This window comes from Meriones unguiculatus, chromosome 10 (assembly GCF_030254825.1).
Source record: "Meriones unguiculatus strain TT.TT164.6M chromosome 10, Bangor_MerUng_6.1, whole genome shotgun sequence".
NCBI classification, from domain to species: Eukaryota; Metazoa; Chordata; class Mammalia; order Rodentia; family Muridae; genus Meriones; species Meriones unguiculatus.
This window is the reverse complement of record NC_083358.1, coordinates 5,699,006-5,713,083: the sequence shown is the minus strand read 5'-3', so window position 1 is coordinate 5,713,083 and position 14,078 is coordinate 5,699,006. Positions and strand designations below refer to the sequence as shown.

General features: G+C 55.0%; 1 protein-coding gene across 1 annotated transcript in view; it reads right to left on the bottom strand.

Moving 5' to 3' along the window:
• The window catches only part of Cbfa2t3 (CBFA2/RUNX1 partner transcriptional co-repressor 3), a 72,617-nt gene extending 67,848 nt beyond the window's left edge, over positions 1-4,769 (bottom strand). The window contains exon 1 of the mRNA XM_060391834.1: positions 4,477-4,769. Within this exon, the coding sequence (XP_060247817.1) occupies positions 4,477-4,552 (76 nt within the window). The 5' untranslated portion in view covers positions 4,553-4,769. The remainder of the gene's footprint in view (positions 1-4,476) is intronic.
• Between the last annotated feature and the right edge of the window lie 9,309 nt (positions 4,770-14,078).

The following is a 14,078-nucleotide window of genomic DNA, read 5'->3' as shown; positions in this document are numbered from 1 at the left end:
CGGTTTTGCTCAGTTGAGAGAGCAGCTAGAGCCTCCCTGGGCAGGGTTCCTGTCCTTCTGAGTGCCCATCCTGGCTGGGTAGACATGTATCTGGGAACTTCATAGAGAGGTCACCAGCTTCTGTGTGGTCTGACCTTGGGTCCATCACCATGCTGGCAACACCTCCAAGCCCATACTACTCCCAGGGGTTGGATGGATCATTTTCAGAGAGGCCCGTGTCTCTCCTCCTCAGGCTTCCCTGACTGAGGTGGTGGACAGTTCTAGAAGGATCACAGAATGGGCATCCCCTCGGAGAAGGGACCAGAGGCTGACATGCCCACCAAGCGTTCTGCTTCACCTGCAGTGAGAACTGAAAGTTGCCCTTGCCTCAGGAATGGCCTCCAGCTGCCCCGCCTCAGGGATGCCCTCTCTAGGATGCTGGTCTGGGCTGCACCCTATCCCTGCATGCTCCTGCCCCCATCTCCATCCCCCTGGCCTCCAACTTTGTCTTACTGCTGAAGATGGTATGCAGTGTGGGGGAGACAATGCAGTCTCCCAGGGCAGGAGGAAAGAGAACACTAGGCTTGGAGCAGAGGCTTTTACCTCGCCTAGACCTGGACACTCTTTTGCATGGGGACAGCAAAAGGAAGACCTGAAGTCAGGTTGTGGGCCCCCAATTACCCTCCTTGTCCTTCTATTCTCTACCTGCTCAGGCTGGGGTCTCTGCCTTCCTCCCTCCGTTTGACTTCTGCAAGCTGTCCCTCATGATTTGTTTTCCACCTTTCCACCCGTGTGATTCTGGTCCAGATAGGACCCAGGGATGCCCAAGCTCTGTAGTTGGCCCCTTCACTTGCGAGCTGAGCTGGCGGGACTCTCCCACTTACCACAGAGAGGTCCTCGCACTTGGACCCTTCGGCCTCTGAGTCTAGGCTCAGCAAAGCATGCTGGGTGCTCTTTGGAGCCTCTGTATCATCATCTGCTATCTCTCAAGGCTAAGCACAACCTCACACAGAAAGAAGCTCCTGAGCCCATGAGGCCAGCAAGACAGAGGTAGAGGTGGCGTTGGGGCAGGCCACAACCCATTGCTTCGGGCTTCTGAGCATGTCAGGCCTGAGTAAGGAAGAAGAAGGGCTGGAGGTTGAGGGTAGAGCTCAAGGTCACAGCACAGGACAGGAGCTGGTGAACCTAACAGGAAGGTCACTCTGCAGGTGCTTTGGCACAACAGAGGTCAGAGGTCATCTTCACATCACACACTTGAGTCAGAAGCCGGTCAGAGGTCAGTGTTACCTCACATAGATATGGTCAGAAGTCATCATATCAACAGATGAGAGCCAATGGTTGCTGTCAATTCTGCAGATTCCCAGTTGCTGTTTTTGGGATGTGTCACCTCAGACATTTTCTCCCACATTAGCCTCCTCGTCTGTTGGGAGCCTGCCTTGTGGGAGAGTCGCATCACCCTGGCAACACTGAGTCCCACCAGCAAGCACAGAGGCTACGTGTGAAGTGGAAATAGCCGTGGGCTTCTATGCTGGTCTTTACCGTGGCTGCCCTGGGGTGTTCTCTGTGCCCCTGGCAGCCAGTGCCCGTGGGATTTGCCCTGAAAGTAAGGCTCTGGTTTCCCTTCAGTGGCAGCTGCAGTCTATACCAGATCCTCTGGCCCACACCCTCCATCCATGCTGCACCTGGATTAAGATGACCACAGTCTAGAGACCAATGTCCTGACCTGAGAGGTGGCCTTAGGAGAACGGAGGCAGAGCGGAGCAACGCTGCCGTCGATGAGGGGTGCCTGGATCCAGCAGGAGCTGGAAGAGTCAGGCCAGACACTCTCATGGAGGTCGACCTGTGACAGCCTGGTCCCTGCCTGTGAGAGAACCCACCGCTGTTGTTTCAGCTCCCCCCATTCATCCCCTGTCATCACAGGGAATGAACGGTTCCAGGGCTGCCTGCATGAGAACACCAACATGCATGGTCTCAAGTCACTCCTACAAAATGGCCCAACATTTGCGCATGATGTCCTGCGTGCACCGGGTGACCTCTAACACAAGTAGACAGACCTATAGGGACAATTACAAGAGGCGCAGCTCAGACGTGTCTTTCTGGAATATTTTATATCCTGGGTTAGTAGAATCTATCCATGAGGAAAGAACCCATGGACATTCAAGTCCAGTGACAGACTGAAAGGAGGAATAGGGGGAGGAGGGAAGAGGAGGCAGAGCCCAGAGAAGGAGATAGGAGAGGAGGAAGGGAATGAAGAGGAAGGGGGATGCTTAGGAGAATCCAGCCAGCCCAGAGTTGGGCTCAGAACTTCAGTCTGGACCAAGAGTCCCAGGAGTCCTTGCTGCCAATGCCCCTCTGCACTGTGCCTCTCTTGCCTCTGCTCGGGCTCCTCCATTGAGTGACACTCCCTACCTCCCGCTCAACCAACTACGCCCATGTTTCTCTAAAGCCACTATAGCAAGTTCGACTCAGTTTCTCCCTGGGTTTCACTGCCTTGGCCATCTGGGTCCTCTAGCTACAATGTCCATGAGTGGCTTTTAAGGTCTTCACATGCGGCACCCCTCTGGCTTCATTCCTATGAGGCAAGCCGCCACCCAATCTAAACCTCCAAGACCAGCAGTGGCCATGCTACTCCTAGTGTACACACTAGGTGCCTAATAAACACGAGCCTGCAAACACCCCACTTGGACTTCTTCTGCCCCTATGCATTCCGGGGTCTGCAACAGACAGGGGTGCCCCACCATCCTTGCAAGCCTGGGATTGTCCTGTGCAATGCTGACTTCCTGTTCCTTTCCCCGGCACAGGGATGATAAAAGTCCTTGTCCTTGTTGTCCACATCACCCAGAGCCCCCCATGTCTCAGCCCACAGCAGATGCCTTTCCTGTCACCATGAACCATGAGCACAGCTTAGGACCGTCTGTGTGTATTGGCTTTCTAGGGCAAGAGATTATTGGCAATCGGCGTCAAACCTCTCTACTCTCGCAGTGGTTTGCAAGGCTTTCACAGATTTCTGGAGGTTTATAGAGGGCCCAGACCTTCTCAGTCATCTCTACCTGCCAAAGTGGCCCAGCTCCACATTGCCTCTGGTGGTGCTTTCTGGCAGTGCTGTCCCACAGCTGTCTCCTTGCGAGAGGGATTTTTAGTGGGGCAGCGGGAGGAGGGTTGGGGGGTGTCGGGAGTTCTAGTATTCACAAAGTGGAGACGTGGAACTGGTGGAGAGGCATTTTGTGAGAGACATACGCAGACTGTTCCGGGAACCTCCGTCCCATCAATACCACACCCACACTGGAGGCACAATCAAATTCACATACACCTCATGGCCCTGAGCTTCTAGGGCCAAACTGCTCCACCCAAACCACACAGTGACCTCTTTTCCCTCATCTTGAGCCTCCTGCCTCCTTCCCAGCCTCAGAGGAGCCATGTGAGAGACTGGGCTGTGGGAGGAAGGACCCAGCCTGGGGCAGGCAGCAAAGGGGACAGATTTAGCCGCAGCTCTCAGGGTAGTCTGTGAGGACATCTCTGAGGCAGGAAGTCATTCTCCTGCACCCACCTGCAGGGTAACCCACCTGGGTCTGTGAACAAGCACATACTCACAGGCATCGCTGAATCCTCTCACCCAGAAGAAGCCAAGACTAACATGTATGGCTGGGGAAGTTGAGCCCCCGTCTACCTGGGCGCCGTCATTTGAGTCCTGCGTGTTTCCAGAGACATGGGGGTTTGGATGTCTGGGCTTTGGGAAGGCTGAAGGTTTGAACCGGCCTCACAGTGGCTCCCTCTGCAGAAAAGGGTGCCCTGGGCCCAGGGGGTGGACATGAATTTGATGCCACAACGTGAACATTATGGGACTCAGAACTGTGGGCTCAGGAAAGGTCCAAAGGCTTCCTGGAGTGTGGCCACGTGGCTGTGAGCTGGGTTGGAGCCAGCCTCTTGCCTTCTCTGAGTCCCTGGCATTCTTGCAGTGGGGTCAGAGATGTAGAGGCACCTGGCAGCTTGGTGAGTCCCCTCTCTAGAGCCAGCAGCTCCTGAGGGTGAGAAAGGGCCTCATCTCCCCTACTGTCCTGCTGGGAGTAATATGCTCATGTACCTGGGCCTGCCTGCACTGTCTCTGCCCCTGACCTCAACCAACCTGCACCGAGGTTTTGCATCAGGAAGCATCCGAGATCCCCTGTGTTCTAACCTCGGCCCCCACTGTGGAAGACACAGCTCATTCCCTCCTACACAGAGCAGTCACCTGCCTCTGGGTGGGGTCAGGACTCAGGCTTGACACCTGCCATGCTTTCATGAGGCCACCTGCCCCAGCTGTGAGGGACGCTTCCCTGTTGGTGTGTGTGTGTGGGGGGGACTGTGTTGATATTTGAGGTAGGTCAACACAGCCACGCTGTCAACAAAGCTGGGGACACGCATGCAAGGCAGCTTGGAGATGTCACCTTCCTGTCACCTGCTCCACCTGTCCCAGCTGCTGTCACTCTAATCCTCCCCTTTCCTGCCCCAGCTCCTTACCTGGGCTGCCATTCCGAAGACCCCGGGGTCCTGATAGGAGTGCCCTACTGTCTGGTGTGGTCGGTGCCTGGGACATGGAGCTGTAGATGGAGCTGAGTCAGATGGGTGCCTGGAGCTGGGGTGAGATGGCCGGCCTTCGGAGCCCACCCTGAAGCACCTTTTCCAGGTTCTTGCTGTTTGGAGAGAACTGGAGGGGTGGAACAGCTTTGATGTCTTGGAGGCTGCCCCTGCCTCTGCTCCTCCGTCCTCGTCCCTACTGCCGGCAGAGCTGGGCTGTAGCCCTGGACAGCGGGCGGGAGGCTGCAGGGCCTCATGTGACATGGGGCGGGCTTGGGGACAGCGTGGGGGAGGTCCTCCTGCAGCCTTCAGGGGTGAGGCAGCCAGCTGTGTCAAAGTGATAATGCGGTGGGGGTCGGGGGCCTGCAGCTGTGCCCAGCGCTTCCTCGGCAGGAACCATCTGCCTGGCTGCCGGTTCTCCCTCCACCATGCCGTTCCGGTGTGACTTTCCAACAACTTCCTCCTATCATGCCTGTAGCCTGGAGACCTCCCACTGGACCCAGTCTGGTGTGGCTCGTGGAGTGTGTTTCCTCCACCCAGGGATAGTGTCCATCCTGGCCAGAGCCCCTGGTTCATCTGCCTATCTCCCATGGGGCATAGCCCTTCCTGTGGCCTGGGAGGTCCAGAGTCTCCACCCACTTTACCTGCCTTCAGCCAGATTCTGCCCAAGAACCCTTTTCTACTGCTCACCCAATGAAAGGCCTATGGGGGCAGTCAGGAGCGAGCCTGGTCTCTGGACTCTGCCCAGCCATGGCTCAGGTGGCCTCTTTGCACCATTGCGGGTGATCTCTGGTCACCTCTAAGAACCTCCATTGTCACCTTATGCCTGGATCCGGGTCACAGTCTCTTAGCCGGTGTAAGCACCATCCTATACCAGCTTCCCCGTGGGTCACAGGCAGGCAGTGGGCCTCTCTGCCTGGCAGTCTGGAACTTGCTGGGAAGGCTGTCTACTCGGGAGAAACTCCAGACACTTCACTCAATGGACTCCTAGCAGAAGTAATGCCATCACTGGTTCAGGTCCTGAGAAAGCCACCTACTAAAGGGTGATGACAACTGTCAGGTGGCTTCATGGAAAGGAATGATGTTTTCTTAAGCCTGGTAGGGGTTCCCAGATACGGTCCTAGGTTGCCACCAGGACTGCTATGCTTTTGCTTTGATTTAATGTTCATGTTGTTCATGGACAGAGTTGGTTACTAAAAACCCCACTTGGGCATGTCTACCCAGATGTCACTGTCATGGCACTTGGGTATCTTGAAGTTAAGGGTTGTCAATCTCCATGCTTAGGCCTTAAATTGGGGACTTCTGGAACATTGGGTCTGCTTGCCCTTTCCGCCCTGCTGGCTGACTGCTCTGTTTGGGGTTTGGGGACAGAGGATCTTGCTGTGAGCTAGGACGGTCACCAGTATCAGCATGCTCCCTGTGTTCTGACAAGGATGGAGTGTGTCAGCTGAGGATACCGGGTTTTGTCTCTTTCTTCTCACTGCCGACGATCCTGCTGGGCCAGGCTCCTGGACCTGTGGAGAGCAGAGGCCACGGCTCCCAGCCCCAGTGCAGGTGAGCCACTGTCCCAAGTATATTAGAGTGAGTGAGCCAAGGAAGGCTTTGGATCAGGGGCAGTGAGGGGCCTTGGGAGACAGCCTCTCACCCAAGAGGCAGCAGGGCTGGACCCTGGGTGCTGCTGGTGGGAGCGGGTGGCCCCACCCACCCCAGCTCTGAGGCAGATGTTCCTAGCTTGCACCTGTGGGGGCCCCAGATGGGACACTTCCGCTTTCGAGAGGAGGCCCTGAATTGCTTATTGCCCTGTCCTCATGCTTTTCCAATCAGCGGGTCTCACAGAGGTGGGGTTTGAAAGAGAAGAAAGTTGCCCATTAGTGGGGGGCTGCCCCAGCACCTGGGGGTGATCATCCGCTTCCTACGCCCCCAGGAGGGCAGTTGGTGTTTGTGGGGAAGTAGACGTTGGCTGTGGCTTTCTGAGCTGGGTGGTCCAAAAGATAAGGAGTGTGGAAGGAAGTGGCTGCAGAGGGCTTGAGGGCGGTGGTTCCCTGCAGAAACCATGGCTGTCTGCAGTTTGCACCTTGCCTTATGCCAGGGCTGGGGGCTCCCTCCCGTTCCCTCACACTCTTTCCATGCCAGGGCGGCAAGGTGTCAAGATGGCATCAAGATGCCTTTTCCCTCTGGAAACTTCAGGAGACAGCTGTCCATTAAAGCTGCCCCAATAATGTGGCTGAGTGGGTCCAGGTTGGGGCTCCAGGCAGGCTTCCTTCCAGGCCTTTAGGAATCTGCAGTCTAGCCAGAGAGCTAGGGGTAGGGGTGCAGAGGCTGCAGAGTCAGAAGGGAAGGAGTCACCCTGCTTCTGTCTCCCTTCTAGGTTATTAGCTCCGTCACTGCTGGGTAGACAGATGGATAGATGGATAACAGATGACGGGTGGACAGACAGATGGATGAAAACATGACGCTATGCAAATCTCATAGCAATTCACTTTACACAGAAAAGACAGGGTCTGCCTGTTGAAGTATCTAGTCACTAAAACCAGAAGAAAGGACGAGAAGCCCCCAGATCAGGAGGACGGCTCCATGTGAACTGAGTAGCTGGCCACCAACCTCTGCTTCGAGGTCTAGTGAGGGTGGGTGGTAACAACCATTTACCTGGGTGCCAGGTGAGCCTGGCCAGTGCTGGCCGCCAACCCTGCCCAGCTCAGGGTGGGGCTGAGCAAACTCAGAGAGCAGGTGATGCGGCTCACGGCTGGCTGGGTGACACGTGGAAATCCGGGACGGGGAGCAGGATTATCAGCTGTGCATCTGGAGAGGGCAAGCTTTTGGGTTCCCAAGTTGAAGAATGGGCTGCAATTAACCCAGGGGTGAGGGCTGAGCTCGAACTGGGGTCCTCATCTTTTGGGGCCTCTGTCATCTGGTAAACTCTGTCACCTCTGTCATCTGGTAAACTCCACGGCCGCTTCTTAAGGTGCATCTGAGAACATAAATAAATTCACCAAACCACACAGGAAGCGCATCTGCTGAGCACCTGGACGTGCTAGGCCTGCCTGTGACCTCGGGGAACCCACTCGGCCTCTATGAGGCAAAATTGTCAGCATTGCTGCCGCTGTCACATCACTGGAGGCTAGGCAAGGTTATCCAGCTACTGCAAGAGGGCTGGGGTTCTCCAACCAGGCTGAACCCAGGTTGGTGGATCTGTCATGACCCTCACTTCCAGGCACCAAGTCCTACCTACCCCGGCTACTGCTACACAAAGCCTGGGTCCCTCAGCCCCTTCTACAGAACAGGAAACCAAGGCTCCCCAAGGGAGGGTCCAGCACACCAGGCGTTGACCCAGAAGAGGCAGGCATCCTGAGCGCCTGGGTGCTGCCTGGCCATCCGTGGGGGAGCCCCTCCAGAAGCCACTTTCTCTTTAAGGGGCCAGTGTGTAGGGTGGCCCCTGGTTTCTGTATGACTGTGAGGTTAGGGCTGGAGGCTCGCCCTTATTGTAGAGTTGCTCTCCTCAGCAATCTGCTATAATTTCACTTCCTTTGAGGCCGGGAAGCCAGAAGTGCAGCTGGCCTGGGCAGCAGGTGCCTGAGCCACAGGAGCAGAGACTAGAGACGCTGTTTCTTTTGTGATTTTTCACCCCGTCCATCCTGCTTTGGTTTCAGAGGCGGCTTAAAAGGGAGTTTTAGGTAGGCATTAGGCAATGTGCTCCTGTTCTAGAACATTCTGAATCCTCTGTTGCCCGTAGCCTGACACGTGGAGTGAAAGGACAGCCACAGAACCTGGTGCTTGCTGACCGGCCTCCCTTGGGGCCTCCAACTCTGCCTTCACAGCCACACCAAGGGTGCCGCCCTTCCTTCCGTGGGTGGGCTGTTTGCAGGTGTGTGGTGGCGACGGCAGGTCCTGCAGGATTGGCCAAGGGCACGACTGCTGTTCTAGGCACCTGGAAAGATTCGGGAGGCTCTTGGAGTTGAAGCCATACAATATGATTAGTCGCTGGTGATGGCTGGCCAGGTTTCCTTTTGAAACTGACCCCTCGGTGCAAACCAGCCCTGCTACCAACAACTGCAGCACTGCCACTGAGGTGACCTCAGAACTCAAAGAGAGGGAGCTTAGCCTGTATCTGCCAGGAAAAAAAAATTTGCATTGCTTTTTAAAAACAAAGTTTCTAGTAACATTTTTCTGCACTACACGTACAAGTTTAGACAGTGTCATGCCCATGTGCCAACCACTCACTTTCACTACACTTTTTTTTTCCTTTTAAGACCCGGCTTCAAGTAGTCCAGGCTGGCCTCCAGCTTCCTATGTAATTGAGACCACTCTGGAACCCCTGACTTCCTGCCTCTTCTTCCCGAGCGTTGGAATTATAGGCATGCATCGCCATTCCTGCTGTTATCTGTAGTCTCTTAAACATCAGGTAGGGCTGGTGAAATTGCTCAGTGGGTAAAGGCACTTGCCACCAAGTGGAAGGAGAGCACTAATTCTCTGAACTTTTTCATTCTCTCTCTCTCATACACATACACACATGAGAGAGAGAGATACAGGGAGACACAGACACAGTGACAGTGACACACACATACTGACAAAGACCCACATAAATATACACAGAGAGAGAGAAATGGAATAAAAATTTTAAATCCCCCCCCCCACGATGGCCCAGTGTGTACTGCTCATAAGCAGCAGTGTCTCCTGCACTGCTGGCTGCTCCCCGGTGCCTCCTTGTTGAGTGTCTGGTCTCATGAAGGTACTACACTATGGATTCTGCCTGCTGCTGCTGTCTCTAGCTCAGCTTCAGAGTTTGGGGTCCACCCTAGCAGGGCTGTGGAGGCTGCTTTCCCTAGGCTGCAAATTACTTTCCTTTTTCTCTTCAACTTAAGCTTTCTAGTTAGTACACAGTTCCAGCTGCCCGGTTCTCCAGAGAAATGACTCCCTGAACCCCTGGAGCTCAGCCAAGCCGATGGTTCTGTTCCCTGCACATTCGCTGTTCCTGTGTGCCAAGTGCTACACAGGGCCTGAGGTACACCTGAGCTCACACACCTTGGAGCCTCAGCTCCTGAGGGTTCCCAAGCCCTTTCTTAAGCCTCATTGTGTTCAATAAAAGCTCCAGTCATGGCAAGGGGGTGAAGGCAAGGGGCCAGAAGGGAGGTTCAGGCACACCAAGGTATGACTGGCTGTGGGCATTTGTCATGAAACCCTGCTGAGGCAGACACCTTGAGGGCATTTGAACCTGTTCCCGTGAGCCCACAGGGGCTGAGGGCCAAGGGAAGGACCTTAGGAAGGTAACAGAGAGGGACCTCAGGACCTCTGTTGTCTGGCATCACTTGATCTTGTAGGATACATGCTTTCTGATCCTACTCATGCCTGATGTCATTCTTGGAAGGTTGCTAGATTTCCTGGTCTCTCCTGCCCTGGATCCTTTTTCTTAGGAGAGGGCTGAAGGTCTTTTGAACCTGTCTTAGTCACTGCTCTATTGCTGTGAAAAGACACCATGACCAAGGCAACTTATAAATGAAGGCATTTTCTATATGTATCTGTTCATCTTCACTCTTGGGAGCCACAGCTCCGCTGTAATAGCCATCACAAACCTGTCGTGAAGGTGATGTTACCTGTGGCCCAGATGGCACCCCCAGCTGCCCTTGGGCCTCTGGGAACAAGACCCAGCCCTGTTCAGGCAGCCTATGGCCAGCCTATATACACCCTCTGTAATGCAATGGGTTCTGGGGTGTGACCCTGTCCTTGGTTTCTTGGGCTCTGAGAGGTGGTCATGTGCCATACGAGGACAGCAGAGGCTGAGAGGGAGACTTGCCCGACTCCCTTACAGTCCATCCCCGCCAGTGTAAAGGGCCGATCCCACCGTAGTCCAAGCTTCCAACTTGGCAGAGAAATGAGGACTTCAGTACCCCTGGCGAGGCTCTTTGTGGGTAAGGCTAGTTCCACACACGGAGTTCCCAGCCCTGGCCTGGAGTGGTCCAACAGAGGTTGCAGGCCGACTCCTCCAAAGCTTCCCCTGGCTCCTCTGCCTCCTCCCTTCCTTTTTGGCTTCCCCCTACATTCTTGGCTTCCTCCGGCTCCTTGGCCTCCCCTGGACAGCACAGCCTTGAGGAACAAGCAGAGAGCAGGGGCTGGTGCCTGCCGGTTCTCTTCCCCAGCAGCTCCTTTGTTCTTTCGAGAACTTCATTTGGAGTGGTCAGTTGCTCTGTCTACCCATGCCACAGCAGTGACACGGTGGCCCGTCTGTCCAGTCTGGGACTGGCCCACAAGCCTTTGTAGAGAAGGTTTTCTCCCTCCAGTATGTTGGGATGAGTTGGCAGCTGCCCCAGAGGAGACTGTTGTGAACAACAGAGACTAGGAGACCAGAGCCAACACTGAATCCCGGGAAACAATCATGTCAGCAACACTGCTGGATGTCAGTGTTCTAGGTGTGCAAAATCCCTCCATTGGGTGACCGATGTAAGTACGCTATGGACACTTGCGGCCAAGACAGTCCAAATGAGCAGGTGCCAATCTGAGGCTTATAAACCACTATTTGTTTCACAGTCTTTGTGGACAGGCTGATTTTGGCTTGGCCTTGTCACCTGCTCCTGGCCCTCGCAGGCCAGTGTGAAGCAGCAGGGCCTAGATCTGTCCTATATCAAGCTCTGACCTAATTCAGGGTTAGTGGCACAGCATGGAGGCATGTAGATGTGCCCACTGGACTGGGTCTTTGTTCATGGTTGGTAGGAACTTTTCTGAGGTCATCTGAACTCAGAACACTAGGCTAGGGAGCTGAGTTTGGGGGACAGGGGGTTTGGGCCCTGATGACCTGACTAAAAGGAGAAAGGACGAAGGAAAGGACAGAGGAGAGGAAAGAGAAGGGACCTGACCCTCTCACCACACAGACCTCCACTCCCTGTCTGACAGGTGTCCATCAGGAGTTTCCAGGAGCTCCAATGCCCCGGGAACTCCTCCCCACACTAAGCAGACTAGACCAGACAAACTCAGAAAGAGCAGGGTGCTGCAGGAAGCAGGAGCCGGAGGAGGGTCCTTGGAGAAGGGGCATCTGAGGAGAGTTCACTGACGGCCCTGCAAAGGTAACGTCCCAGGTGTGGGGAGGAGTGGGACCTGAGGATCTTTCCTGATCTCACTCATGCTGGTCCGGCTGCTCTTCAGGACTCAGGCAGGCTAGTCTTTACACACCAGACACTAGGCTTGGGACGTTCCTCCTGCGACGTCAGGGCTCTGCTCCTTCAGTCAGCTTTCTCCACCACCCCCTCATGGCCAACCCTCACTGTGCCCTTCCTCCACCATCTCTAGTCAGGCAGGTGCCATTCTGATGTGACCAAAATAGCAGGACTCCACCTGGTAGCCCAGGGCAGCTGAGTGGCGTTTAAGTGACAAGACAGATGTCATATTGTCCCAGATGCTGTACTATTCTTTCTAGATTTATTTTTATCCCCCCCGTGTTTGTGTGTTTCTATATTTGTATGAAAATGTGCACATGGGTATCTGAGGAGGACAGGAGAAGGTGTGGAGACTGCTGAAGCTGGAGTTACAGGACAGCTCACAGACAGCTCACGGACAGGTGTGAGCTGCCCAACGTGGGTGCTGGGATCGGAGCTTGCATCCTTCGGAGGAGCAGCAAGCACTCTTAACCATGGAGCCATCTCTCCAGCCCCATGCTTTCTGACACAGGAAATCTCATTGCACCTTTGCTTGTGGTCTGTCTTAGAGGCTTGGGGACATTGACCCCACCACTCTGCACACAGGGTGACAGGCTCTATGGCTACTTTCAAGCCTCAAGGAAAGGGTTTTCAAACCTCATGGAAGTTTTCTCTCATCTCAGAAATTAAACAAACAAACGAACAAGCCAGCAAGCAGTAAGGACTGTCCTGGCCTCACTTGGGGGCAGTGCTGGGAGGAAAGTGGGTGGGCACCCTGCTGCTCACTGAACAGAGCCAGGTTTGGGCATGGCCCTCGGAACACATGTCCCCCAGCACGATGTGCACAGCACCTGCTGGGATGCTGATGGCAGCTGGTGTCTCATGGAAGGAACAAGGCATTATGGGTTTCAGAAGACAGTGGCAAATATTTCAGGGATATGGCCGCAATCTAGGGATCATGAAGACTGGGGGCAGTTCCTGGGACCTGGGAGGGGCAGGAAGCTGGAGTTTCAAGATCAAGGTGTGGTCAGGCTGGGTTTCTTCTGAGGCCTCCCTCCCTGGCTTTGCTGATGGCCACCTTCTGTGGTACCCTTAGAATTCTTCCTCTGTGTCCACAGAGCCAGATGTTGTCTCTTGTACCAATGTTGTTTTACAAACATCTGCCTCGCGGGCCTCAGTTTTTCATTCTACTTTTCATTATTTTTAATTATGTGTACATGGGTGGCTACGAGAATACAGTGCCTGAACACGCCAGAGGCAACGGATCCCCTGCAGCTGAAGTTACAAGGGTTTGAGTGTCAGTTGCCGGTGCTGGGAACTGAGCTCAGGTCCTCTGTAAAGGGCAGGGTGAGCTCCTAACCACTGGGCCTTCCTCCCAGGCCCCAGGGGCTTTGTTTTAACTTCATTACTTAGAAGCTCTGTCTCTAAATACAGGAGGTCCCGTGAGACCCTGGGGCAAAAGAGGAATTTGTGACTTATCCCCCAAAACCTCATCCTGCTCTCAGACACGGCTTTACTCCCCACCTCAAAGTTGTGGTCCTTCATGATGGGGGGTACTGAACGTTTCCACAACGAGGGCCCTGTGGTGGTTACTGTCTGTCCCCGTTCTGGAAAAAGCAGCCCGAGGCATGGATTTGGGTGACTGCTGAGGTTAGTAGAAGTGTCTGTACCCACACTGTTCCCTGGGCACCCAGCCCGTCCCCACCCATCAGCACTATTCACCAGCAATCCTCATGCCCCATCTGGAACCTGGAAGCTGGAAGCTACTAAGGGCACAGACTCTGCCCAGGGGATGAACATCCCCACAAGGGGGGCAGGGGAAAAAGCAACTGATGAAATAGCATGACACAAGATGGCTGCAGAGAAAATGACTTGGGCTGCGGCCTGAGAGATGTGACATGGCGTTAGGAAAGGCTTCTTGGGGAGGTGACATGCGCCTGCAGGCCCACGTGACCCATGTGAACCATGCGTGCTCTGTGGGAGGCAGCTTGGAGCAATGCCAGGAGCAGGTGCAAAGGCCCCAGGGCATCGTGCCTTGCAGGGTGGGTGGCGGCCAGCCAGCCCTGGGTTCTTGTTCACTCTGGGCTTTGTGGAGCTGCCTCTGATGAAGTCGCACGGTGCCTCCCAGGTGGCGAGGACAGACGCCCAGGCTGGCTTGAGGCAGAAGCATGGCGCACTGGGACATATTTGGATGTAAATATTTTCAGCAGAGAGAGCAGCTGGGAGATGGGGCCTCATCGGGAGTGTCTCTGCGGAAGCCTGGAGTCAGGGCCAGATGGGTTCCTCCGGAGCTGTACCCCCATCCTCGGGATGCCGTGAGGCAGGGCGGCGGGGCCAGGCTGTGCACAGGCTGCTGGGAGCCTGATGAACGGGCCTGGGTTCCAGCCTGCCCCTGGTTGGATGCACCCACCTCCCTTACCTGTT